This window comes from Hemiscyllium ocellatum, unplaced genomic scaffold (genome assembly GCF_020745735.1).
Source record: "Hemiscyllium ocellatum isolate sHemOce1 unplaced genomic scaffold, sHemOce1.pat.X.cur. scaffold_734_pat_ctg1, whole genome shotgun sequence".
Taxonomy (NCBI): domain Eukaryota; kingdom Metazoa; phylum Chordata; class Chondrichthyes; order Orectolobiformes; family Hemiscylliidae; genus Hemiscyllium; species Hemiscyllium ocellatum.
Window position 1 is genome coordinate 11,742 of NW_026869204.1, and position 27,312 is coordinate 39,053.

The following is a 27,312-nucleotide window of genomic DNA, read 5'->3' on the forward strand; positions in this document are numbered from 1 at the left end:
GCAGGCTGGCGGTGGGGAGGGGTGATGGGGAAATAGGGCACGTCCGAGACAGAAGCGAGTGGGAGGAGGAGGGGCGAGCGGCCAAGGGACCCACCCTCCCGAACGGCTCTCCCATCGCCCAGCGGCGTGAGGGAACGGGCTGGCGTGGACGAGAGCAGGGGGCGAGGATGGGGAACGGCCCCGACCTCGACGCCACCCACCCTCCAATCCTCCACCCCCACCCCCCACACACACAGCCCCACCTCCATCGTCAGCCAGTGTGCAGCGAGTCCCGGATAAAACCTCCCACCCTCTTCCCCATTCCCAGACGCCTCCTCCTCCTCCTCCCCCATCCAACCCCAGCGTTTCCCGAAGACGTTACCCTCCCCTCCCCCCCCCCACCCACCCCCATCGGTCTCCGTCTCCCCCCAGGCGGTTCCCGAGGGGAGAGAGAACCGTCCGAACGCAGCACTAGGAGTTGTCGTGGCTATCGGGTTTGTCCCGCTCCTGACGCGGCCGGGCGCCGCCAAAGATGGCCGAGTTGGGGTTGGCGACTTGGTTCAGGGGCGCCGAGACTGTGCGGGGCTTCAGCTGCAGACGGGGTCGCTGGGCGCGCTCCTCTGTGAATGGAGAGGAGGAGGGAGGGGGGTGGGGGGAGAGACACAAGGAGAGAGACAGTCGGCAACAACACATGGCGAGACACAGTTCCTTCAATCCCCACCACGCACCCGCTCAGCGCTGACCCTCCCACAGTGCGGGGCTCCCTCGGCGCTGACCCTCCCACAGCGCGGGGCTCCCTCGGCGCTGACCCTCCCACAGCGCGGGGCTCCCTCGGCGCTGACCCTCCCACAGCGCGGGGCTCCCTCGGCGCTGACCCTCCCACAGCGCGGGGCTCCCTCGGCGCTGACCCTCCCACAGCGCGGGGCTCCCTCGGCGCTGACCCTCCCACAGCGCGGGGCTCCCTCGGCGCTGACCCTCCCTCAGTGCGGGGCTCCCTCGGCGCTGACCCTCCCACAGTGTGGGGCTCCCTCGGCGCTGACCCTCCCACAGTGCGGGGCTCCCTCGGCGCTGACCCTCCCACAGTGCGGGGCTCCCTCGGCGCTGACCCTCCCACAGTGCGGGGCCCCCTCAGTGCCCACTCCCTAAGCGCTGACCCTCCCTCGGCGCCTGTTCACAGACACTCACCGTCGGACGGTTCCCGGAAATCGAAGGAGGGTCCCGAACGCGGGGGTCCGTCCCTGAAACGCCCACTGCCCCCGCTCATCATGCCTCGCCTGTCCCCCATCAACCGTCCCTCTGAATAACCCCGGCTCCCGAACCCACTCGAACGTCCGTAATCGGAATCACGGAAACCTGACAGGGTGGATGGGGGGGTGGAAGAGAGGGAGGGGGAGGGAGGGGAAGGGTGGGGGGGGGTGGGAGAAGGAGGAGAGTGGGTGGGGGAGGGAGGAAAGAGAGGGGGTGAGGCAGGAAAGGGGGGAGGGAGGAGAGGCGGGAGGGAGGAAAGAGAGGGAGGGAGGAGGGGGTGAGGGAGGAGAGGGGGAGATGGGAAGGAGGAAAGGGGGGAGGGAAGGGGGGGAGGGAGGAGAAGGGAGGGAGGAGAGGGAGGGGAGGGAGGGAGGAGAGGGAGGACGGAGGGGTGGAGGCAAAGGGTGAGGAAAGAGAGAGAGAGAGAGAGAGAGTGAGTGAAAGACGAAGTGAGAAGCTATAGCCGTGATGTTGGTGAGGGAGTGGGGGAGTGTTGTGGGAGATCCTGCTGATGGCTGCCTTGGTGTTTTCCACAATCCGGCACGGTCTCCTGACAGCCAGGGCTCACCGTCTCAGCGTGTTAGGGAGGGACACTCTCTCCCCCAGTCTCTCCCTCTCTCTCTCCCCCCCAAGTCTCTCCCTCTCTCTACCCCCTCTCTCTACCCCCTCAGTCTCTCCCTCTCTCTCTCTCCCCCTCCCCAGTCTCTCCCTCTCTCTCTCCCCCTCCTAGTCTCTCCCCCTCCTAGTCTCTCCCCCTCCTAGTCTCTCCCCCTCCTAGTCTCTCTCTCTCTCCCTCCTAGTCTCTCCCCCTCTCTCTCTCTCCTCCCTAGTCTCTCCCCTCTCTCTCTCTCCCCCTAACTCTCCCCTCTCTCTCTCCCCCCTAGTCTCTCGCCCTCTCTCTCTCCCCCCTAGTCTCTCGCCCTCTCTCTCTCCCCCCTAGTCTCTCCCCTCTCTCTTCCCTCCCAGTCTCTCCCCCTCTCTCTTCCCCCTCCCAGTCTCTCCCTCTCTCTCTCTCCCTCCCCCCATTCTCTCCCCCCTCTCTCTCCACTCCAGGTCTGTCTCTATACCTCCGCTCATTCGCTTTCTCCCTCCCTATCTCACTCTCTCTCAAATCACACTCACACGCTTTGCCCCCTCCTCTGCACGGCTCTCCCCGCCTTACCCCCACCCCTCCCCTCCCCTCCATTCCTCTCTGCAAGAGCCCTCACCCTAAACAGCACTGTCCTGCTTACTTCCTCTCTCTCTCTCTCTCTCTGAGAGCGATGCACGCGAGCGCGCGCGCACACACCCACACACACACCCACAGGCACATCGCCTGCGGCCCCTGGGGAAACTCCTGGATGGAACGGAGGGCATCAGTCAGGCCCCTCACCTCCTTGAAAGTCATCCTCACGACCACCACGTAACGGCCCTCGCGTACCACGGCCTAGACGGAGAGGGTGGGGGGGGGAGAGAGAGAGAGAGAGAGAGAGCGAGAGAGAGAGAGAGAGCGCGAGCGCGAGCGAGAAAGAGAAGGAACACCCAGACCACACGAGAGACCGTCACCATAGGCAAGAAGAGAGTGCGATCGGAGGCAAGAAGAGAGAGAGAGAGAGAGAGCGCGCGCGCGATTGGAAGCAGGGAGAGAGAAGGGGAGGGCGCGCGATCAGAGACGGGGGGGAAGAGAGAGAGAGAGAGAGGCGGGGGATAGCATGGGATCGATTGGAGGCAGGGAGAGAGAGAGAGGGAGGGGGCACGATCGGAGACGGGGGGGGGGGGGGGAGAGGGAGAGAGAGAGAGAGAGGGCGCGCGATTGGAGGCAGGGAGAGAGAGAGAGGGAGGGTGCACGATCGGATACGGGGGGAAAGAGAGAGAGAGGGAGAGAGAGAGGGAGGACCCGAGGCCGGGAGGGGGCCACCCGAGAGGGAGTAAACAATAGATAGAAAGAGAGAAAGAGAGAGACAAAATCAATTAAGACACTCTGGGAAAGGGGATGGACAATGACAATCCCTCGGGAATGACACTTCCAACACCTGTTCCTTGCACTGTCCAAATGTTGAACAATATTTGGCATGACCAAACACGAGGGAAAAACTACTAATTCCAATACTCCCATCCGCACTCAGACAACATATCACATGGCAAACCACAGACGATGTTCCCTCAGTCAGACCCACACCGGGAGCACCGTGCACAGTTCCTGCCCCTGTATCCCTCAGTCAGACCCACACCGGGAGCACCGTGCACAGTTCCCGTCTCTGTATCCCTCAGTCAGACCCACACCGGGAGCACCGTGCACAGTTCCCCGTCTCTGTATCCCTCAGTCAGACCCACACCGGGAGCACCGTGCACAGTTCCCCGTCTCTGTATCCCTCAGTCAGACCCACACCGGGAGCACCGTGCACAGTTCCCCGTCTCTGTATCCCTCAGTCAGACCCACACCGGGAGCACCGTGCACAGTTCCCCGTCTCTGTATCCCTCAGTCAGACCCACACCGGGAGCACCGTGCACAGTTCCCCGTCTCTGTATCCCTCAGTCAGACCCACACCGGGAGCACCGTGCATAGTTCCCGTCTCTGTATCCCTCAGTCAGACCCACACCGGGAGCACCGTGCACAGTTCCCGTCTCTGTATCCCTCAGTCAGACCCACACCGGGAGCACCGTGCACAGTACCCCGTCTCTGTATCCCTCAGTCAGACCCACACCGGGAACACCGTGCACAGTTCCCCGTCTCTGTATCCCTCAGTCAGACCCACACCGGGAGCAACCTGCACAGTTCCCCGTCTCTGTATCCCTCAGTCAGACCCACACCGGGAGCACCGTGCACAGTTCCCCGTCTCTGTATCCCTCAGTCAGACCCACACCGGGAGCACCGTGCACAGTTCCCGTCTCTGTATCCCTCAGTCAGACCCACACCGGGAGCACCGTGCACAGTTCCCGTCTCTGTATCCCTCAGCCAGACCCACACCGGGAGCACCGTGCACAGTTCCCCGTCTCTGTATCCCTCAGTCAGACCCACACCGGGAGCACCGTGCACAGTTCCCCGTCTCTGTATCCCTCAGTCAGACACACACCGGGAGCACCGTGCACAGTTCCCATCTCTGTGAAGCTACAATTGTCTGACTCACCTCGATCGCCTCCTCGGCCAAAGCCACCTCGTTCTTGTCTCCGCCCTTCTGCGATGTCAACGCGTAGTGTCCTGTCCCCGTAGAGCTGCGGGATAAGGAGTAGGATGAGGCACAGAGAGAAAGGTGGGGCGGGGTAGGGGGGGGGGGGGGGGGGGGGGGGAGAAGAGAGAGAGAGAGAGAGAGAGAGAGGGAGAGAGAGAGAAAGGAAGGAACACACCAACATGATTACGGAGGGAGTGAGATACAGAGATGGGGGCAGGATGGAGAAATACAGAGCGGGTGTGGGGGGTGTTACAGAGTGAAAGAGAGAGAGAGAGAGAGAGAGAGAGAGAGAGAGGGAGAGAAAGACATACAGCAAGAGTGGGAGGGGGGCGACAGAGAGAGTGAAAGTGAAGAGAGCCACAGAGTGAGGGGAGGAGAGAGACAGAATGAAGGACATGTGGATCAAAGGGACAGAGAATGAGGTTGCCGCAGGAAGACAGTCGGATGGGGAAGTGTGAGATACAGGGCGACAGAACGAAGAAACGAGAGAGAGAAATGAAAGTGCAAAACCATCAGGTGACACAAACCCACAACTTCATGTCGAATCATCCACAAATTACAGCGACAACCAAACATCATTCCGCACTTGGACTCCAGTCTGTAACTCCCTCCCGGGTATCTGTTATTCTGTATATAAACCCCCCTGAACCCCTCGATTACATTCCAGTCAGTAACTCCCTGCCGGGATCTATTATTGTGTACATAAACCACCCCGAACCCCTCGATTAGATTCCTGTTTGTAACGCCCTCCTGGGTATCTGTTATTCTGTATATAAACCACCCTGAACCCATCGATTATTTTCAAGTCTGTAACTCCCTCCCGGGTATCTGTTATTCTGTATATAAACCCCCCTGAACCCCTCGATTACATTCCAGTCAGTAACTCCCTGCCGGGATCTATTATTGTGTACATAAACCACCCGAACCCCTCGATTAGATTCCTGTTTGTAACGCCCTCCTGGGTATCTGTTATTCTGTATATAAACCACCCTGAACCCATCGATTATTTTCAAGTCTGTAACTCCCTCCCGGGTATCTGTTATTCTGTATATAAACAACCCCAAAATCCTCGATTAGATTCCAGTCCGTCACTCCCTCCCGGGGAGCTGTTATTCTGTACATAAACCACCCCGAAACCCTCGGTTAGATTCCAGCCTGTAACTCCCTCCCGGGAATCTGTTATTCTGTATATAAACCTCCCTGTACCCCTCGATTAGATTCCAGTCTGTAACTCCCTCCCGGGTACATGTTATTCTGTATATAAACCACCCTGAACCCTCGATTAGATTCCAGTCTGTAACTCCCTCCCGGGTATCTGTTATTCTGTATATTAACCACCCTGAACCCCTCGATTAGATTCCGGTCTGTCACTCCCTCCTGCGTATCTGTTATTCTGTACATAAACCTCCCTGTATCCTTCGATTAGATTCCAGTCTGTAACTCCACCACGGGTATCTGTTATTCTGTATATAAAACACCCTGAACCCCTCATTTAGATTCCAGTCTGTAACTCTCTCGCGGGTATCTGTTATTCTGTGTATAAACCTCCCTGTACCCTTCGATTAGACTCGAGTCAGTAACTCTCTACCGGGTATCTGTTATTCTGTATATAAACCACCCTGAACCCCTCGATTAGCTTCCAGACAATAACTCATTCCTGGGATTCCGTTATTCTGTATAAAAACCACCCTGAACCCCTCGATTAGATTCTAGTCTGTAACTCCCTCCCGGGTATCTGTTATTCTGTATATAAACCTCCCTGTACCATTCGATTAGATTCCAGTCTGTAACTCCCTCCCGGGTATATGTTATTCTGTATATAAACCTCCCTGTACCCCTCGATTAGATTCCAGTCTGTAACTCCCTCCTGGGTAATCTTATATTCTGTATATAAACCACCCTGAACCCCTCGATTAGATTCCAGTCTGTAATTCCCTACCGGGTATCTGTTATTCTGTATATAAACCTCCCTGTACCCTGCAATTAGATTCCAGTCGGTAACTCCCTCCCGGGTATATGTTAGTCTGTATATAAACCTCCCTGCACCCCTCGATTAGATTCCAGACTGTAACCCCCTCCCGGGTATCTGTTATTTTGAATATAAACCACCCTGAACCCCTCGATTATTTTCAAGTCTGTAACTCCCTCCGGGTATCTGTTATTCTGTATATAAACCTCCCTGTACCATTCGATTAGATTCCAGTCTGTAACTCCCTCCCGGGTATATGTTATTCTGTATAAAAACCTCCCTGTACCCCTCGATTAGATTCCAGTCTGTAACTCCCTCCCGGGTATCTGTTATTCTGTATATAAACCACCCGAAACCCTCGATTAGATTCCAGTCTGTAATTCCCTCCCGGATAATCTTATATTCTGTACATAAACCACCCCGAACCTCGATTAGATTCCAGTCTGTAACTCCCTCCTGGATATCTGTTATTCTGTATATATACCACCCCAAACCCCATGATTAGATTCCAGTCTGTAACACCCTCCCGGGATCTATTATTGTGTACATAAACTACCCCGAACCCCTCGATTAGATTCCAGTTTGTAACTCCCTCCCGGGAATCTGTTATTCTGCATATAAACCACCCTGAAACCCTCGATTAGATTCTCGTCTGTAACTCCATTCAGGGTATCTGTTATTCTGTATATAAACCTCCCTGTACCCCTCGATTAGATTCTAGCCTGTAACTCCCTCCCGGGTATCTGTTATTCTGTATATAAACAACCCCAAAATCCTCGATTAGATTCCAGTCTGTCACTCCCTCCCGGGTACATGTTATTCTGTATATAAACCACCCTGAACCCCTCATTTAGATTCCAGTCTGTAACTCCATCCCGGGTATCTGTTATTCTGTGTATTAACGACCCTGAACCCCTCGATTAGATTCCTGTCTGTAACTCCGTCCCGGGTATCTGTTATTCAGCACATAAACCACCCTGAAACCGTGATTAGATTCCAGTCTGTGCCTCCCACTCGGGAAACTGTTATTCTGCATATAAACCACCCTGAACCCCTCGATTAGATTCCAGTCTGTAACTCCCTCCCGGGTATGTGTTATTCTGTATATAAACCAGCCTGAACCCCGCGATTAGATTCCAGTCTGTAATTCTCTCCTGGGTATCTGTTATTCTGTATATAAACCACCCTGAACCCCTCATTCAGATTCCAGTCTGTAACTCCATCCCGGGTATCTGTTATTCTGTATATAAACCACCCTGAACCCCTCGATTAGATTCCAGTCTGTAACTCCCTCCGGGTATCTGTTATTCTGCACATAAACCACCCTGAAACTGTGATTAGATTCCAGTCTGTGACTCCCACTCGGGTATCTGTTATCCTGCGTATAAACCAGCCTGAACCCCTCGATGAGATTCCAGTCTGTAACTCCATTCAGGGTATGTGTTATTCTGTACATAAACCACCCTGAACCCCTCGAATAGATTCCAGTCTGTAACTCAATCCCGGATATCTGTTATTCTGCATATAAACCACCCTGAACCCCTCGATTAGATTCCAGTCTGTAACTCCATTCAAGGTATCTGTTATTCTGTATATAAACCAGCCTGAACCCCGCGATTAGATTCCAGTCTGTAATTCTCTCCTGGGCATCTGTTATTCTGTATATAAACCACCCTGAACCCCTCGAACAGATTCCAGTCTGTAACTCAATCCCGGATATCTTTTATTTTGTATATAAACCACCCCGAAACCCTCGATTAGATTCCAGTCTGTCACTCCCTCCCGGGTATCTGTTATTCAGTATATAAACCACCCTGAACGCCACATTTAGATTCCAGCCTGTAACTCCGTCCCGGGTATCTGTTATTCTGTGTACAAACGACACCGAACCTCATGATTAGATTCCAGTCTGTAACTCCCTACCGGGTATCTGTTATTCTGTATATAAACCATCCCGAACCCCTCGATTAGATTCCAGTCTGTAACTCCTTCCCGGATAATCTTATATTCTGTATATAAACCACCCCGAACCCCTTGATTAGATTCCAGTCTGTAACTCCCTCCCGGATCTTATATTCTGTATATAAACCACCCTGAACCCCTCGAATAGATTCCAGTCTGTAACTCAATCCCGGATATCTTTTATTTTGTATATAAACCACCCCGAAATCCTTGATTAGATTCCAGTCTGTAACTCCCTCCCGGATCTTATATTCTGTATATAAACCACCACGACCCCTCGATTAGATTCCAGTCTGTAACTCCATTCCGGGTATCTGTTATTCTGTATATAAACCTCCCTGTACCCCTCGATTAGATTCCAGACTGTAAACCCCTCCTGGGTATCTGTTATTTTGTATATAAACCACCCTGAACCCCTCGATTATTTTCAAGTCTGTAACTCCCTCCAGGGTATCTGTTATTCTGTATATAAACCACCCCAAAATCCTCGATTAGATTCCAGTCTGTCACTCCCTCCCGGGTATCTGTTATTCTGTATATAAACCTCCCTGTACCATTCGATTCGATTCCAGTCTGTAACTCCCACTCGGGAATCTGTTATTCTGCATATAAACCACCCCGAACCCTCGATTAGATTCCAGTCTGTAACTCCCTCCCGGGTACCTGTTATTCTGTATTTAAACCACCCTGAATCCCTCATTCAGATTCCAGTCTGTAACTCCATCCCGGGTATCTGTTATTCTGTGTATTAACGACCCTGAACCCCTCGATTAGATTCCAGTCTGTAACTCCGTCCCGGGTGTCTGTTATTCTGCACATAAACCACCCTGAAACCGTGATTAGATTCCAGTCTGTGACTCCCACTCGGGAATCTGTTATCCTGCATATAAACCAGCCTGAACCCCTCGATGAGATTCCAGTCTGTAACTCCATTCAGGGTATGTGTTATTCTGTATATAAACCATCCCGAAACCCTCGATTAGATTCCAGTCTGTAACTCCCTCCCGGGTATCTGTTATTCTCTATATAAACCACCCCGAAATCCTCGATTAGATTCCAGTCTGTAACTCCCTCCCGGGTATCTGTTATTCTGTATATAAACCTCCCTGTACCCTTCGATTAGATTCGAATCAGTAACTCTCTACCGGGTATCTGTTATTCTGTATATAAACCACCCCGAAACCCTCGATGAGATTCCAGTCTGTCACTCCCTCCCGGGTATATGTTATTCCGTATATAAACCACCCTGAACCCCTCGATTAGCTTCCAGTCAATAACTCACTCCCGGGGATCTGTTATTCTGTATATAAACCACCCGAACCCCTCGATTAGATTCCAGTCTGTAACTCCCTCCCAGGTATCTCATATTCTGCATATAAACCACCCTGAAACCCTCGATTAGATTCTGTAACTCCATTCAGGGTATCTGTTATTCTGTATAAAAACCACCCAGAACCACTGGATTCGATTCCAGTCTGTACCTCCCTCCCGGGTATCTGTTATTCTGTATATAAACCACTCTGAAACCCTCGATTAGATTCCAGTCTGTAACTCAATCCCGGATATCTGTTATTCTGTATATAAACCATCCCGAACCCTCGATTAGATTCCAATCTGTAATTCCCTACCGGGTATCTGTTATTCTGTATATAATACACCCTGAACCCATCGATTAGATTCCAGTCTGTAACTCCATTCCGGGTATCTGTTATTCTGTATATAAACCTCCCTGTACCCCGTAATTAGATTCCAGTCTGTAACCCCCTCCTGGGTATCTGTTATTCTGTATATAAACCTCCCTGAACCCCTCATTTAGATTCCAGTCTGTAACTCCATCCCGGGTATCTGTTATTCTGTATATAAACCACCCTGAACCCCTCGATTAGATTCCAGTCTGTAACTCCCTCCCGGGTATCTGTTATTCTGCACATAAACCACCCTGAAACTGTGATTAGATTCCAGTCTGTGACTCCCACTCGGGAATCTGTTATCCTGCGTATAAACCAGCCTGAACCCCTCGATGAGATTCCAGTCTGTAACTCCATTCAGGGTATGTGTTATTCTGTATATAAACCACCCTGAACCCCTCGAATAGATTCCAGTCTGTAACTCAATCCCGGATATCTGTTATTTTGTATATAAACCACACTGACTCCCTCGATGAGATTCCAGTCGGTAACTCCCTCCCGGATATCTGTTACTCTGTATATAAACCACCCCGAAATCCTCGATTAGATTCTAGTCTGTCACTCCCTCCCGGGTATCTGTTATTCTGTATATAAACCACCCTGAACCCCTCATTCAGATTCCAGTCTCTAACTCCCTCCCGGGGTTCTGTTATTCTGTGTATTAACGACCCTGAACCCCTCGATTAGATTCCAGTCTGTAACTCCGTCCCGGGTATCTGTTATTCTGCACATAAACCACCATGAAACCGTGATAAGATTCCAGTCTGTGACTCCCACTCGGGAATCTGTTATCCTGCATATAAACCACCCTGAACCCCTCGATGAGATTCCAGTCTGTAACTCCATTCAGGGTATCTGTTATTCTGTATATAAACCACCCCGAACCCCTTGATTAGATTCCAGTCTGTAACCCCCTACCGGGTATCTGTTATTCTGTATATCATACACCCTGAACCCCTCGATTAGATTCCGGTCTGTAACTCCATTCCGGGTATCTGTTATTCTGTATATAAATCGAGGGGTTCAGGGAGGTTTATATACAGAATAACAGATACCTGGGAGGGAGTGACAGACTGGAATCTATTCGAGGGGTTCTGGGTGGTTTATATACAAAATAACAGATACCCGGGAGGGGGTTACAGACTGGAATCCAAACGAGGGGTACAGGGAGGTTTATATACAGAATAACAGATACCCGGGAGGGAGTTACAGGCTGGAATCTAATCGAGGGGTTCAGGGTAGTTTTTATACAGAATAACAGATACCCGGGAGGGAGTTACAGACTGGAATCTAATCGAATGGTACAGGGAGGTTTATATACAGAATAACAGCTCCCCGGGAGGGAGTGACAGACTGGAATCTAATCGAGGGTTTCGGGGTGGTTTATGTACAGAATAACAGATACCTGGGAGGGAGTTACAGACTTGAATCTAATCGATGGGTTCAGGGTGGTTTATATACAAAATAACAGATACCCGGGTGGGAGTTAGAGACTGGAATCTAATCGAGGGGTTCGGGGTGGTTTATATACAGAATAACAGATACCTGGGAGGGAGTTACAGACTAGAATCTAAATGAGGGCTTCAGGGTGGTTTATATACAGAATAACATACCCGGGAGGGAGTTACAGGCTGGAATCTAATCGAGGGGTTCAGGGTGGTTTATATACAGAATAACAGCTCCCCGGGAGGGAGTTACAGACTGGAATCTAATCCAGTGGTTCGGGGTGGTTTATATGCAGAATATCAGATACCTGGGAGGGAGTTACAGACTGGAATCTAATCGAGGGGTTCAGTGTGGTTTTTATACAGAATAACAGATCCCCAGGAATGAGTTATTGACTGGAAGCTAATCGAAGGGTTCAGGGTGGTTTATATACGGAATAACATATACCCAGGAGGGAGTGACAGACTGGAATCTAATCGAGGGTTTCGGGGTGGTTTATATACAGAATAACAGATACCCGGTAGAGAGTTACTGACTCGAATCTAATCGAAGGGTACAGGGAGGTTTATATACAGAATAACAGATACCCGGGAGGGAGTGACAGACCGGAATCTAATCGAGGATTTCGGGGTGGTTTATATACAGAATAACAGATACCCGGGATGGAGTTACAGACTGGAATCTAAATGAGCGGTTCAGGGTGGTTTATATACAGAATACCACCCTGAACCCCTCGATTAGATTCCAGTCAGTAACTCATTCCTGGGGATCTGTTATTCTGTATATAAACCACCCTGAACCCCTCGATTAGATTCCAGTCTGTAACTCCCTCCCAGGTATCTGTTATTCTGTACATAAACCACCCTGAAAACCTCGAATACATTCCAGTCTGTAACCCTGTCCCAGGGTATCTGTTATTGTGCATGTAAACTTCCCTGTACCCCTCGATTAGATTCCAGACTGTAACTCCCTCCTGGGTATCTGTTATTCTGTACATAAACCACCCCAAAACCCTCGATTATATTCCAGTCTGTAACTCCCTCCCAGGTATCTGTTATTCTGCATATAAACCTCCCTGTACCCCTCGATTAGATTCTAGTCTGTAACTCCATTCAGGGTATCTGTTATTCTGTATATCAACCACCCTGAACCCCTCGATTAGATTCCAGTCTGTAACTCCATCCCGGGTATCTGTTTTTCTGTATATAAACCACCCCGATCTCTTCGATTAGATTCCCGTCTGTCACTCCCTCCCGGGGAGCTGTTATTCTGTATATAAACCTCCCTGTACCCTTCAATTAGATTCGAGTCAGTAACTCTCTACCGGGTATCTGTTATTCTGTATATAAACCACCCCGAAACCCTCGATTAGATTCCAGTCTGTCACTCCCTCCTGGGTATATGTTATTCCGTATATAAACCACCCTGAACCCTTCGATTAGCTTCCAGTCAATAACTCATTCCTGGGGATCTGTTATTCTGTATAAAAACCACACTGAACCCCTCGATTAGATTCCAGTCTGTAACTCCCTCCCAGGTATCTGATATTCTGCATATAAACCACCCCGAACCACTGGATTAGATTCCAGTCTGTAACTCCCTCCCGGGGAGCTGTTATTCTGTATATAAACCACCCTGAACCCCTCGATTAGATTCCAGCCTGTAACTCCCTCCCGGGTATCTGTTATTCTGTATAAAAACCACCCCGAACCCCTGGATTAGATTCCAGTCTGTACCTCCCTCCCGGGTATCTGTTATTCTGTATATAAACCACCCGAACCCCTCGATTAGATTCCAGTCTCTAACTCCCACCCGGGTATCTGTTATTTTGTATATAAACCACCCTGAACCCATCGATTAGATTCAAGTCTGTAACTCCCTCCCAGGTATCTGTTATTCTGTACATAAACCACCCCGAAACCCTCGATTAGATTCCAGTCTGTCACTCCCTCCCGGGGAGCTGTTATTCTGTATATAAACCTGCCCGAGCCCCTCGATTAGATTCCAGTCTGTAACATCCTCCTGGGCAATCTGATATTCTGCATATAAACCACCCTGAAAACCTCGATTAGATTCTGTAACTCCATTCAGGGTATCTGTTATTCTGTATAAAAACCACCCAGAACCACTGGATTAGATTCCAGTCTGTACCTCCCTCCCGGGTATCTGTTATTCTGTATATAAACCTCCCTGTACCATTCGATTCGATTCCAGTCTGTAACTCCCTCCTGGGTATCTGTTATTCTGTATATAAACCACTCTGAAACCCTCGATTAGATTCCAGTCTGTAACTCAATCCCGGATATCTGTTATTCTGTATATAAACCATCCCGAACCCCTCGATTAGATTCCAGTCTGTAACTCCCTCCCGGATAATCTTATATTCTGTATATAAACCACCCCGAACCCTCGATTAGATTCCAATCTGAAATTCCCTACCGGGTATCTGTTATTCTGTATATAATACACCCTGAACCCATCGATTACATTCCAGTCTGTAACTCCATTCCGGGTATCTGTTATTCTGTATATAAACCTCCCTGTACCCCGTAATTAGATTCCAGTCTGTAACCCCCTCCTGGGTATCTGTTATTTTGTATATAAACCACCCTGAACCCCTCGATTATTTTCAAGTCTGTAACTCCCTCCCGGGTATCTGTTATTCTGTTATATAAACCTCCCTGAACCCCTCATTTAGATTCCAGTCTGTAACTCCCTCCCGGATCTTATATTCTGTATATAAACCACCCCGAACCCCTCGATTAGATTCCAGCCTGTAACTCAATCCCGGATATCTGATTTTTTGTATATAAACCACCCTGAATCCTTCGATTACATTCCAGTCGGTAACTCCCTCCCGGATATCTGTTACTCTGTATATAAACCACCCCGAAATCCTCGATTAGATTCCAGCCTGTAACTCCCTCCCGGGTATCTGTTATTCTGTATATAAACCTCCCTGTACCATTCGATTAGATTCCAATCTGTAACTCCCTCCCGGGTACCTGTTATTCTGTATATAAACCACCCTGAACCCCTCATTCAGATTCCAGTCTCTAACTCCCTCCCGGGGTTCTGTTATTCTGTGTATTAACGACCCTGAACCCCTCGATTAGATTCCAGTATGTAACTCCGTCCCGGGTATCTGTTATTCTGCACATAAACCACCATGAAACCGTGATAAGATTCCAGTCTGTGACTCCCACTCGGGAATCTGTTATCCTGCATATAAACCACCCTGAACCCCTCGATGAGATTCCAGTCTGTAACTCCCTCCTGGGTAATCTGATATTCTGTATATAAACCACCCTGAACCCCTCGATTAGATTCCAGTCTGTAACGTCCTCCTGGGTAATCTGATATTCTGTATATAAACCACCCTGAACCCCTCGATTAGATTCCAGTCTGTAACTCCCTCCTGGGTAATCTGATATTCTGTATATAAACCACCCTGAACCCCTCGATTAGATTCCAGTCTGTAACTCCCTCCTGGGTAATCTGATATTCTGTATATAAACCACCCCGAAACCCTCGATTAGATTGCAGTCTGTAACTCCCTCCCGGGGAGCAGATATTCTGTATATAAACCTGCCCAAGCCCCTCGATTAGATTCCAGTCTGTAACGTCCTCCTGGGTAATCTGATATTCTGTATATAAACCACCCTGAACCCCTCGATTAGATTCCAGTCTGTAACTCCCTCCTGGGTAATCTGATATTCTGTATATAAACCACCCTGAACCCCTCGATTAGATTCCAGTCTGTAACTCCCTCCTGGGTATCTGTTATTCTGTACATAAACCAACCCAAAACCCTCGATTATATTCCAGTCTGTAACTCCCTCCCAGGTATCTGTTATTCTGCATATAAATCTCCCTGTACCCCTCGATTAGATTCTAGTCTGTAACTCCATTCAGGGTATCTGTTATTCTGTATAAAAACCACCCAGAACCACTGGATTAGATTCCAGTCTGTAACTCCCTCCCGTGTATCTGTTATTCTGTATATAAACCACCCTGAACCCCTCGATTAGATTCCAGTCTGTAACTCCATCCCGGGTATCTGTTTTTCTGTATATAAACCACCCCGATCTCTTCGATTAGATTCCCGTCTGTCACTCCCTCCCGGGGAGCTGTTATTCTGTATATAAACCTCCCTGTACCCTTCAATTAGATTCGAGTCAGTAACTCTCTACCGGGTATCTGTTATTCTGTATATAAACCACCCCGAAACCCTCGATTAGATTCCAGTCTGTCACTCCCTCCTGGGTATATGTTATTCCGTATATAAACCACCCTGAACCCTTCGATTAGCTTCCAGTCAATAACTCATTCCTGGGGATCTGTTATTCTGTATAAAAACCACACTGAACCCCTCGATTAGATTCCAGTCTGTAACTCCCTCCCAGGTATCTGATATTCTGCATATAAACCACCCCGAACCACTGGATTAGATTCCAGTCTGTAACTCCCTCCCGGGGAGCTGTTATTCTGTATATAAACCACCCTGAACCCCTCGATTAGATTCCAGCCTGTAACTCCCTCCCGGGTATGTTATTCTGTATATAAACCACCCTGAACCCCTCGATTAGATTCCAGTCTGTAACTCCATCCCGGGTATCTGTTTTTCTGTATATAAACCACCCCGATCTCTTCGATTAGATTCCCGTCTGTCACTCCCTCCCGGGGAGCTGTTATTCTGTATATTAACCTCCCTGTACCCTTCAATTAGATTCGAGTCAGTAACTCTCTACCGGGTATCTGTTATTCTGTATATAAACCACCCCGAACCCCTCGATTAGATTCCAGTCTCTAACTCCCACCCGGGTATCTGTTATTTTGTATATAAACCACCCTGAACCCATCGATTAGATTCAAGTCTGTAACTCCCTCCCAGGTATCTGTTATTCTGTACATAAACCACCCCGAAACCCTCGATTAGATTCCAGTCTGTCACTCCCTCCCGGGGAGCTGTTATTCTGTATATAAACCTGCCCGAGCCCCTCGATTAGATTCCAGTCTGTAACATCCTCCTGGGTAATCTGATATTCTGCATATAAACCACCCTGAAACCCTCGATTAGATTCCAGTCTGTAACTCCCTTCCGGGTATCTGTTATACTGTATATAAACCACACTGAAACCCACGATTAGATTCCAGCCTGTAACTCCCTCCCGGGTATCTGTGATTCTGTGTATAAACCTCCCTGTACCATTCGATTAGATTCCAGTCTGTAACTCCATCCCGGGTATCTGTTATTCTGTATAAAAACTACCCTGAACCCCTCGATTAGATTCCAGCCTGTAACTCCCTCCCGGGTATCTGTTATTCTGTATATAAACCTCCCTGTACCCCTCGTTTGGATTCCAGTCTGTAACCCCCTCCCGGGTATCTGTTATTTTGTATATAAACCACCCAGAACCCCTCGAATAGATTCAAGTCTGTAACTCCCTCCCGGGTATCTGTTATTCTGTATATAAACCACCCCGAAACCCTCGGTTAGATTCCAGTCTGTCACTCCCTCCCAGGTATCTGTTATTCTGTATATAAACCTCCCTGAACCCCTCGATTTATATACAGAATAACAGCTCCCCGGTAGAGAGTTACTGACTCAAATCTAATCGAAGGGTACAGGGAGGTTTATATACAGAATAACAGATACCCGGGAGGGAGTGACAGACCGGAATCTAATCGAGGATTTCGGGGTGGTTTATATACAGAATAACAGATACCCGGGATGGAGTTACAGACTGGAATCTAAATGAGCGGTTCAGGGTGGTTTATATACAGAATACCACCCTGAACCCCTCGATTAGATTCCAGTCAGTAACTCATTCCTGGGGATCTGTTATTCTGTATATAAACCACCCTGAACCCCTCGATTAGATTCCAGTCTGTAACTCCCTCCTGGGTATCTGTTATTCTGTACATAAACCACCCCAAAACCCTCGATTATATTCCAGTCTGTAACTCCCTCCCAGGTATCTGTTATTCTGCATATAAACCACCCTGAACCCCTCGATTAGATTCCAGTCTGTAACTCCCTCCTGGGTAATCTGATATTCTGTATATAAACCACCCTAAACCCCTCGATTAGATTCCAGTCTGTAACTCCCTCCCGGGGAGCAGTTATTTTGTATATAAACCACCCCGAAACCCTCGATTAGATTCCAGTCTGTAACTCCCTCCCAGGTATCTGTTATTCTGTACATAAACCACCCTGAAAACCTCGAATACATTCCAGTCTGTAACCCTGTCCCAGGGTATCTGTTATTGTGCATGTAAACTTCCCTGTACCCCTCGATTAGATTCCAGACTGTAACTCCCTCCTGGGTATCTGTTATTCTGTACATAAACCACCCCAAAACCCTCGATTATATTCCAGTCTGTAACTCCCTCCCAGGTATCTGTTATTCTGCATATAAACCTCCCTGTACCCCTCGATTAGATTCTAGTCTGTAACTCCATTCAGGGTATCTGTTATTCTGTATAAAAACCACCCAGAACCACTGGATTAGATTCCAGTCTGTAACTCCATCCCGGGTATCTGTTTTTCTGTATATAAACCACCCCGATCTCTTCGATTAGATTCCCGTCTGTCACTCCCTCCCGGGGAGCTGTTATTCTGTATATTAACCTCCCTGTACCCTTCAATTAGATTCGAGTCAGTAACTCTCTACCGGGTATCTGTTATTCTGTATATAAACCACCCGAAACCCTCGATTAGATTCCAGTCTGTCACTCCCTCCCGGGGAGCTGTTATTCTGTATATAAACCTGCCCGAGCCCCTCGATTAGATTCCAGTCTGTAACATCCTCCTGGGTAATCTGATATTCTGCATATAAACCACCCTGAAACCCTCGATTAGATTCCAGTCTGTAACTCCCTTCCGGGTATCTGTTATACTGTATATAAACCACACTGAAACCCACGATTAGATTCCAGCCTGTAACTCCCTCCCGGGTATCTGTGATTCTGTGTATAAACCTCCCTGTACCATTCGATTAGATTCCAGTCTGTAACTCCATCCCGGGTATCTGTTATTCTGTATAAAAACTACCCTGAACCCCTCGATTAGATTCCAGCCTGTAACTCCCTCCCGGGTATCTGTTATTCTGTATATAAACCTCCCTGTACCCCTCGTTTGGATTCCAGTCTGTAACCCCCTCCCGGGTATCTGTTATTTTGTATATAAACCACCCAGAACCCCTCGAATAGATTCAAGTCTGTAACTCCCTCCGGGTATCTGTTATTCTGTATATAAACCACCCCGAACCCCTCGGTTAGATTCCAGTCTGTCACTCCCTCCCAGGTATCTGTTATTCTGTATATAAACCTCCCTGAACCCCTCGATTTATATACAGAATAACAGCTCCCCGGTAGAGAGTTACTGACTCAAATCTAATCGAATGGTACAGGGAGGTTTATATACAGAATAACAGATACCCGGGAGGGAGTGACAGACCGGAATCTAATCGAGGATTTCGGGGTGGTTTATATACAGAATAACAGATACCCGGGATGGAGTTACAGACTGGAATCGAAATGAGCGGTTCAGGGTGATTTATATACAGAATACCACCCTGAACCCCTCGATTAGATTCCAGTCAGTAACTCATTCCTGGGGATCTGTTATTCTGTATATAAACCACCCTGAACCCCTCGATTAGATTCCAGTCTGTAACTCCCTCCTGGGTATCTGTTATTCTGTACATAAACCACCCTGAACCCCTCGATTAGATTCCAGTCTGTAACTCCCTCCCGGGTATCTGTTATTCTGTATATAAACCACCCCGAAACCCTCGATTAGATTCCAGTCTGTAACTCCCTCCCGGGGTGTCTGTTATTCTGTATATAAACCACCCCGAACACCTCAATTAGATTCCAGTCTGTAACTCCCTCCCGAGTATGTGTTATTCTGTATATAAACCACCCTGAACCCCTCGATTAGATTTCAGTCTGTAACTCCCTCCCGGGGAGCAGTTATTCTGTATATAAACCTGCCCAAGCCCCTCGATTAGATTCCAGTCTGTAACGTCCTCCTGGGTAATCTGATATTCTGTATATAAACCACCCTGAACCCCTCGATTAGATTCCAGTCTGTAACTCCCTCCCGGGTATCTGTTATTCTGTATATAAACCACCCCGAAACCCTCGATTAGATTCCAGTCTGTCACTCCCTCCCGGGTATCTGTTATTCTGTATATCAACCACCCTGAACCCCTCGATTAGATTCCAGGCTGTAACTCCCTCCCAGGTATGTGTTATTCTGTATATAAACCACCCCGAAATCCTCGAATACATTCCAGTCTGTAACACCCTCCCGGGGTATCTGTTATTCCGTATATAAACCACCCTGAACCCCTCGATTAGATTCCAGTCTGTAACTCCGTCCAGGGTATCTGTTATTCTGTATATAAACCTCCCTGAACCCCTCGATTAGATTCCAGTCTGTAACTCTCTACCGGGGAGCTGTTATTCTGTATATAAACCACCCTGAACCCCTCGATTCGATTCCAGTCTGTAACTCCCTCCCGGGTATCTGTTAATCTGTATATAAACCACCCCGAAACCCTCGATGAGATTCCAGTCTGTAACTCTCTCGCGGGTATCTGTTATTCTGTATATAAACCTCCCTGTACCATTCGATTAGATTCCAGTCTGTAACTCCCTCCCGGGTACATGTTATTCTGTATATAAACCACCCTGAACCCCTCATTTAGATTCCAGTCTGTAACTCCATCCCGGGTATCTGTTATTCTGTGTATTAACGACCCTGAACCCCTCGATTAGATTCCAGTCTGTAACTCCGTCCCGGGTATCTGTTATTCAGCACATAAACCACCCTGAAACCGTGATTAGATTCCAGTCTGTGCCTCCCACTCGGGAATCTGTTATTCAGCACATAAACCACCCTGAACCCCTCATTCAGATTCCAGTCTGTAACTCCCTCCCGAGTATCTGTTATTCTGTATATAAACCACCCTGAACCCCTCGATTAGATTTCAGTCTGTAACTCCCTCCCGGGGAGCAGTTATTCTGTATATAAACCTGCCCAAGCCCCTCGATTAGATTCCAGACTGTAACGTCCTCCTGGGTAATCTGATATTCTGTATATCAACCACCCTGAACCCCTCGATTAGATTCCAGTCTGTAACACCCTCCCGGGGTATCTGTTATTCCGTATATAAACCACCCTGAACCCCTCGATTAGATTCCAGTCTGTAACTCCGTCCAGGGTATCTGTTAATCTGTATGTAAACCACCCTGAACTCCTCGATAAGATTCCAGTCTGTAAGTCTCTCGCGGGTATCTGTTATTCTGTATATAAACCTCCCTGAACCCCTCGATTCGATTCCAGTCTGTAACTCCCTCCCGGGTATCTGTTAATCTGTATATAAACCACCCCGAAACCCTCGATGAGATTCCAGTCTGTAACTCTCTCGCGGGTATCTGTTATTCTGTATATAAACCTCCCTGAACCCCTCGATTAGATTCCAGTCTGTAACTCTCTACCGGGGAGCTGTTATTCTGTATATAAACCACCCCTAACCCCTCGATTAGATTCCAGTCTGTAACTCAATCCCGGGTATCTGTTATTTTGTAGATAAACCACCCTGAACCCCTCGATTAGATTCCAGTCTGTAACTCCCTCCCGGGTATCTGTTATTCTGTATATAAACCACCCTGAAACCCTCGAATAGATTCCAGTCTGTAACTTCCTCCCGGGGAGCTGTTATTCTGTATATAAACCACCCTGAACCCCTCATTTAGATTCCAGTCTCTAACTCCCTCCCGGGTATGTGCTATTCTGTATATAAACCACCCTGAAAACCTCGAATACATTCCAGTCTGTAACTCTGTCCCGGGGTATCTGTTATTGTGTACATAAACCACCCTGAACCCCTCGATTAGATTCCAGTCTGTAACTCCCTCCCGGGGAGCTGTTATTCTGTATATAAACCGGCCCGAGCCCCTCGATTAGATTCCAGTCTGTAACGTCCTCCTGGTTAATCTGTTATTCCGTATATAAACCACCCTGAACCCCTCGATTAGATTCCAGTCTGTAACTCCCTACCGGGTATCTGTTATTCTGTATATAAACCACCCCTAATCCCTCGATTAGATTCCAGTCTGTAACTCCCTCCCTGGTATCTGTTATTCTGTAGATAAACCACCCTGAAAACCTCGAATACATTCCAGTCTGTAACCCTGTCCCAGGGTATCTGTTATTGTGCATGTAAACTTCCCTGTACCCCTCGATTAGATTCCAGACTGTAACTCCCTCCTGGGTATCTGTTATTCTGTACATAAACCACCCCAAAACCCTCGATTATATTCCAGTCTGTAACTCCCTCCCAGGTATCTGTTATTCTGCATATAAACCTCCCTGTACCCCTCGATTAGATTCCAGTCTGTAACTCCCTCCCAACTATCTGTTCTTTCGAGGGAAACGCTACAATATGAAATTGTAAAACACTCACAGCTCCATCAAACGTTAGTGCTTCCTCAAGAGTTTCGACATCGTCAAATTCCACGTAACAAAACCCTGCACATACACAACAAAACGTCCAAGTATTAATTAAAAAAATATGGTTACCGCCACAATTCCCGTCCCTGTATCCCTCAGTCAGACCCACACCGGGAGCACCGTGCACAGTTCCCCGTCTCTGTATCCCTCAGTCAGACCCACACGGGGAGCACCGTGCACGGTTCCCGTCTCTGTATCCCTCAGTCAGACCCACACTGGGAGCACTGTGCACAGTTCCCATCTCTGTATCCCTCAGTCAGACGCACACTGGGAGCACCGTGCACAGTTCCCGTCTCTGTATCCCTCAGTCAGACCCACACTGGGAGCACTGTGCACGGTTCCCGTCTCTGTATCCCTCAGTCAGACCCACACTGGGAGCACTGTGCACAGTTCCCATCTCTGTATCCCTCAGTCAGACGCACACTGGGAGCACCGTGCACAGTTCCCATCTCTGTATCCCTCAGTCAGACCCACACTGGGAGCACTGTGCACAGTTCCCATCTCTGTATCCCTCAGTCAGACACACACTGGGAGCACTGTGCACAGTTCCCGTCTCTGTATCCCTCAGTCAGACCCACACTGGGAGCACCGTGCACAGTTCCCATCTCTGTATCCCTCAGTCAGACCCACACCAGGAGCACCGTGCACAGTTCCCATCTCTGTATCCCTCAGTCAGACCCACACCGGGAGCACCGTGCACAGTTCCCGTCTCTGTATCCCTCAGTCAGACCCACACCGGGAGCACCGTGCACAGTTCCCGTCTCTGTATCCTTCAGTCAGACCCACACCGGGAGCACCGTGCACAGTTCCCGTCTCTGTATCCTTCAGTCAGACCCACACCGGGAGCACCGTGCACAGTTCCCGTCTCTGTATCCCTCAGTGAGACCCACACCGGGAGCACCGTGCACAGTTCCCGTCTCTGTATCCCTCAGTCAGACCCACACCGGGAGCACCGTGCACAGTTCCCATCTCTGTATCCCTCAGTCAGACCCACACCAGGAGCACCGTGCACAGTTCCCGTCTCTGTATCCCTCAGTCAGACCCACACCGGGAGCACCGTGCACAGTTCCCGTCTCTGTATCCTTCAGTCAGACCCACACCGGGAGCACCGTGCACAGTTCCCGTCTCTGTATCCCTCAGTCAGACCCACACCGGGAGCACCGTGCACAGTTCCCGTCTCTGTATCCTTCAGTCAGACCCACACCGGGAGCACTGTGCACAGTTCCCATCTCTGTAAAGAATTCAGGCCCCCCCCCACAAACACACCACGTCTTTTTCTGATGAAAATAATCCCGAGTCTACACCAACTCTGTTTGGAACGAGCCTCTGGATGTGGGTTTGCTCGCTGAGCTGGAAGGTTCGTTTCCAGACGTTTCGTCATCCTACGAGGGAACATCTTCACTGCGTCTCCTGGGCCACCAAAGACGTTACCTAGCAGGGTGACGAAACGTCTGGGAACGAACCTTCCAGCTCAGCGAGCTAACCCATATTCAAAACCTTAGCCTGAGCTACAAATCTTCTCAAAACTCGCCAACAGCGCGCCTCCTTCCTGTACCAGGCAACGTTCTGGTGAGTCACCTCTGCACACTGTCCAACGCCAAGCACCCTTCCCATCCATGGAGCTGTCCCAATGCCTTTCAACTGTAACGGTGGCTCAGTTAGCACTGCAGCCTCATGGCGCCAGGGACCTGGTTTTGATCTCACCCTCAGTGAAGGATGGTCTGTGAGGGACTTGGCACATTCTCCCCGTGACCGCGTGGGTTTCCTCCGGGTGCTCCGGTTTCCTCCCACAGCCCAAAGAGGTACAGGTTAGGGTGGGTTGGCCGTGGGGAAATTGTCCCGTAGTGCCCAGGGATGTGCAGGTTAGGGTGGATTGGCCATGGGGAAATAGTCCCGTAGTGCCCAGGGATGTGCAGGTTAGGGTGGATTGGCCATGGGGAAATAGTCCCGTAGTGCCCAGGGATGTGCAGGTTAGGGTGGATTGGCCGTGGGGAAATTGTCCCGTAGTGCCCAGGGATGTGCGGGTTAGGGTGGATTGGCCGTGGGGAAATTGTCCCGTAGTGCCCAGGGATGTGCAGGTTAGGGTGGGATTGGCCGTGGGAAAATTGTCCCGATGTGCCCAGGGATGTGCAGGTTAGGGTGGATTGGCCGTGGGGAAATTGTCCCGTAGTGCCCAGGGATGTGCAGGTTAGGGTGGATTGGCCGTGGGGAAATTGTCTCATAGTGGCCAGGAATGTGCAGGTTAGGGTGGGCTGGCCGTGGGGAAATTGTCCCGTAGTGCCCAGGGATGTTGTAATTAAGTTGGTGTATTAGTCAGGAGTAAATGTAGAGTAATGGGGAAAGGGTTTGGGTGGGATACTTTTTGGAGGATCGATGGTGACTTGTTGGGCCGGAGGGCTTGTTCCCACATGTGCGAGAGAGAGAGAGAGAGAGACAGACAGAGCATGTGTGGGGTGCGTGTGTGAGAGAGAGAGAGACAGAGAGCGCATGTGTGTGTGCGTGTGTGTGTGAGTGAGAGAGAGAGCGAGAGAGCGAGAGAGAGGCAGACAGACAGAGAGAGAGAGACTTCAAGTTGGCAGCGGTCTAGGCTGCCTCTCTGCAGCGCTCAGGGACCCAGGAGCTGAGTTGCCAATGCTCAGGGGCTGCTCTCTCGCTCTCACACCCACACTGCAGTCCCTGGTCTGGAACAAAATCCCTCTCCTTATTCCCCTAAACACCTTTTTCTCATGCACATACTTTTCCAAAAAATAAGTACTATACTCTATCCCAGCTGCATCTGGGTTTGGTTTAACTGTGAAGGTGTGTAGTCCAGGGCAGAGATGGGTCACGCAGTCACAGAGATGTCCAGCACGGAAACAGACCCTTCGGCCCCACCCCGTCCGTGCTGACCCGGATATCCCTCACCTAACCCAGTCCCCCGTTTGCCAGCACTTGGCCCCTCTCCCTCTAAACCCTTCCTGTTCCCCTCCCCATCCCCCTTTTCAATGTTGGCATTGCCCCCAGCCCCCACCCCTTCCTCTGGCAGCTCCTCCCACACACGCACCACCCTCTGGGGGATAAAAGTTACCCCTTTTCAATCTTTCCCCTCTCCCCCTCTAGTTCTGGACTCTCCCTGACCCACCCCCCTGGGGGGAACAGACCTTGTCTATTTACCCTATCCATGTCCCCCTCATGATGTTATAAACCTCTATAAGGTCACCCCCTCAGTCTCCAACACCCCTGGGAAACAGCCCCAGCCTCTCCCTGGAGCTCAAATCCTTGTAAACGGTTTCCGAGCCCTTTCCCAACATCCTTCCGGGAGACCGGAATCGCGGCCTCACCAACACAGCCGCGACGTGACCTCCCGGCTCTGATATGTCCGGCCCGGGGAGGCTGAGAAGAGAGAGAGAGAGAGAGAGCGAGAGAGAGAGAGCGAGAGAGAGAGGTGCAGGGGACAGGAGCCCGGGGCTGTGGCGTGGGCTCTCGGAGCCGAGGGTGGCGCGCTGGGCGAAGATGCCCCGTGGGGCCCTGGCAGAGCGCAAGGCCCAGGATTTGGTTGCGGGGAGGAGGGGGGTGGGGTAGGGGAAGCGACTGACCTTTGAACTTGTCAGTCTCCTTGTCCCGGACCAGGCGGATGCTGCGAACCTGCAGGTCCTTGAAGATGTGGTCGATGTCCCCCTGGACGGCGTTGAAAGGGAGGTTCCCCACGAAAGCCGTGAACGGGGGCTCGGTCGGCAGCTCCTTCTGACGGCGCGGCCCATCTCCGCCGCCTCCCCCTCGCTGCCTCCTGCCCGGGGAGGAGGGAGGGCAGAGACAGGGGGGTTACGGGAGGGACGACAGGGGAACAGGGAGAGAGACAGGGGGTTGCGGGAGGGGCGACAGGGGAACAGGGAGAGAGACGGGGGTTACAGGAGGGACGACAGGGGAACAGGGAGAGATACGGGGGGTTGCGGGAGGGGCGACAGGGGAACAGGGAGAGAGACGGGGGTTACAGGAGGGACGACAGGGGAACAGGGAGAGAGACGGGGGGTTGCGGGAGGGGCGACAGGGGAACAGGGAGAGAGACGGGGGTTACAGGAGGGACGACAGGGGAACAGGGAGAGAGACGGGGGGTTGCGGGAGGGGCGACAGGGGAACAGGGAGAGAGACGGGGGTTACAGGAGGGACGACAGGGGAACAGGGAGAGAGACGGGGGGGTTACGGGAGGGGCGACAGGGGAACAGGGAGAGAGAGACAGGGGGGAACGGGAGGGGCGACAGGGGAACAGGGAGAGAGACGGGGGGGGTTACGGGAGGGGCGACAGGGGAACAGGGAGAGAGAGACAGGGGGGTTACGGGAGGGGCGACAGGGGAACAGGGAGAGAGACGGGGGGGTTACGGGAGGGGCGACAGGGGAACAGGGAGAGAGAGACAGGGGGGTTACGGGAGGGGCGACAGGGGAACAGGGAGAGAGACAGGGGGGTTACGGGAGGGGCGACAGGGGAACAGGGAGAGAGACGGGGGGGTTACGGGAGGGGCGACAGGGGAACAGGGAGAGAGAGACAGGGGGGAACGGGAGGGGCGACAGGGGAACAGGGAGAGAGACGGGGGGGTTACGGGAGGGGCGACAGGGGAACAGGGAGAGAGACGGGGGGGTTACGGGAGGGGCGACAGGGGAACAGGGAGAGAGAGACAGGGGGGTTACGGGAGGGGCGACAGGGGAACAGGGAGAGAGACAGGGGGGTTACGGGAGGGGCGACAGGGGAACAGGGAGAGAGACAGGGGGGTTACGGGAGGGGCGACAGGGGAACAGGGAGAGAGAGACAGGGGGGTTACGGGAGGGGCGACAGGGGAACAGGGAGAGAGACAGGGGGGTTACGGGAGGGGCGACAGGGGAACAGGGAGAGAGAGACAGGGGGGAACGGGAGGGGCGACAGGGGAACAGGGAGAGAGACAGGGGGGTTACGGGAGGGGCGACAGGGGAACAGGGAGAGAGAGACAGGGGTTTTACGGGAGGGGCGACAGGGGAACAGGGAGAGAGAGACAGGGGGGAACGGGAGGGGCGACAGGGGAACAGGGAGAGAGAGACAGGGGGGAACGGGAGGGGCGACAGGGGAACAGGGAGAGAGACAGGGGGGTTACGGGAGGGGCGACAGGGGAACAGGGAGAGAGACGGGGGGGTTACGGGAGGGGCGACAGGGGAACAGGGAGAGAGAGACAGGGGGGTTACGGGAGGGGCGACAGGGGAACAGGGAGAGAGAGACGGGGGGTTGCGGGAGGGGCGACAGGGGAACAGGGAGAGAGAGACAGGGGGGTTACGGGAGGGGCGACAGGGGAACAGGGAGAGAGAGACAGGGGGGAACGGGAGGGGCGACAGGGGAACAGG

General features: G+C 51.0%; 1 protein-coding gene across 3 annotated transcripts in view; it reads right to left on the reverse strand.

Moving 5' to 3' along the window:
- Positions 1-385: 385 nt before the first annotated feature.
- LOC132814199 (eukaryotic translation initiation factor 4H-like) overlaps positions 386-27,312 on the reverse strand; it is a 32,096-nt gene continuing 5,169 nt past the window's right edge. The window contains exons 2-7 of one of the 3 annotated variants that reach the window (XM_060823411.1): positions 25,545-25,735; positions 21,923-21,987; positions 4,335-4,419; positions 2,600-2,653; positions 1,165-1,332; positions 386-599 (exon numbers count right to left, since the gene is read on the reverse strand). In XM_060823411.1, the coding sequence (XP_060679394.1) occupies positions 451-599; positions 1,165-1,332; positions 2,600-2,653; positions 4,335-4,419; positions 21,923-21,987; positions 25,545-25,735 (712 nt within the window). In that variant the 3' untranslated portion in view covers positions 386-450. The remainder of the gene's footprint in view (positions 600-1,164; positions 1,333-2,599; positions 2,654-4,334; positions 4,420-21,922; positions 21,988-25,544; positions 25,736-27,312) is intronic. The other 2 variants (XM_060823412.1, XM_060823414.1) reach the window with 2 other exon arrangements.